Below are 1668 nucleotides of genomic sequence, written 5' to 3'. Positions count from 1 at the left end.
CATAAAGCTTTTTGAGTTACATATATTTATGAAATCACTGACTATTTTAAACAGTCATAAAAACTCACATACTGTAAATTAAAAATAAAAATGAACATCACCAATTTTTCCAGAATAAATACATGTTGAGAATATGCTATATAATCTTCAGTCATTTTTTCTTTTTTAAATAGATAAATAATATTCTTGGAGGAGACAACCCATTTTCATTCCCTTTATGACTCTTCATCATTACCTAAGACAATGGATGCCTTTGGTGCTGTTGTGTTTTGCTAAAATGGAAACCACACCTTTGATTATTTTGTCACCCCATCTTTCTATTAGATTCATCAACAATATAAAAACCAGAAACCAAACAATTATTTCAGAATTCATTCTACTGGGAATGTCCGAGGATCGAGAACTGCAGCCCCTCATATTCAGCCTGTTTCTGATCATGTACCTGGTCACTGTCCTCGGGAATCTGCTCATAGTCCTGGCTGTCAGCTCTGACTCCAACCTGCACAACCCCATGTACTTTTTTCTCTCCAATCTCTCCTTTACTGATATCTGTTTAAGCACAACTACAATCCCAAAGATGCTTGTCAATATCCAGACACAGAATAACACCATCACTTATATAGGTTGTATCAACCAGATTTTCTTTATTTCAGCTTTTTTTTGTTTCGAAAATTTCCTTCTTGCTGTAATGGCCTATGATCGCTATGCAGCCATTTGTCACCCACTCAGGTACACAGTCATCATGAACTCCTACTTCTGTGGACTACTGATTCTACTTTCCTGGTTCATGAGTATGGTGAATGCTCTTCTCCACAGTCTAATGGTTTTGCAGCTGTCCTTTTGCACAAACTTGGAAATTCCTCAATTCTTCTGTGAACTTCCTCAGGTCCTTAAGATTGCCTGTTCCAGCACCCTCATCAATAACATCTTGGTATACTTAATGGTTTTCATATTGGGTGGTATCCCTGTTTCTGGGATCATATTCTCGTACACACGTATCCTCTCCTCTGTTTTGAGAATGTCGTCAGCTGAGGGAAAGTATAAAGCTTTTTCCACCTGTGGGTCTCATCTTTCAATTGTTTCTTTATTCTATGGAACATCTGTAGGTGTGTACTTCAGTTCACCATTTACAAACTCCCCCAAGAAGACAGCAGCAACTTCAGTGATGTACATTGTGTTTCCCCAAATGATGAATCCTTTTATTTATAGTCTGAGGAATCGAGATATAAAGATAAGTTTAAAGAAATTCATTGATAAAATACATTGATTTTAGTTATTGTATTAGTCTATCCAATTCATTAATTATTAAAACCTGTCACAGGGAAATGCTTTCTGCACACAACCTTCAGAAGTCCACAGTCATTTGGAGTTGGAATTGACTGTACAGAACTTAACAACAACAACAACAATAGAATCATTTAACTACATTTTGTTGATTTATTCTTGTTTATTGGCATTTGAGTGGTTTTCACTTTTTATCTATCTGAGGAATATTATAAATGATTGTTTTCGAATTTGGGTTGCTTATCTACTTTCATATCTTTTCAGTATATAGCTTTGATTGAAATGTGTCAAATGTTATCTCAATATATGTTCATTTAAGAATTTACCAAATTAGTTTCCAAAGTTGCTGAAATTTTTTCATTAAGTACAGTACTGAACAACAAT

At 34.8% G+C, this 1668-nt stretch overlaps 1 protein-coding gene across 1 annotated transcript; it reads left to right on the top strand.

The window, feature by feature from the left end:
- Positions 1-277: 277 nt before the first annotated feature.
- On the top strand, positions 278-1267 carry LOC102835571 (olfactory receptor 7G2-like). The gene has a single exon (XM_006877656.1). The coding sequence runs from the start codon at positions 278-280 to the stop codon at positions 1265-1267; it is 990 nt and encodes a 329-aa protein (XP_006877718.1).
- The last annotated feature ends 401 nt before the right edge of the window (positions 1268-1668 follow it).

This window comes from Chrysochloris asiatica, unplaced genomic scaffold (genome assembly GCF_000296735.1).
Source record: "Chrysochloris asiatica unplaced genomic scaffold, ChrAsi1.0 scaffold00549, whole genome shotgun sequence".
NCBI classification, from domain to species: domain Eukaryota; kingdom Metazoa; phylum Chordata; class Mammalia; order Afrosoricida; family Chrysochloridae; genus Chrysochloris; species Chrysochloris asiatica.
Note: the sequence above shows the minus strand (reverse complement) of the source record. Positions and strands in the feature narration are given on the sequence as shown.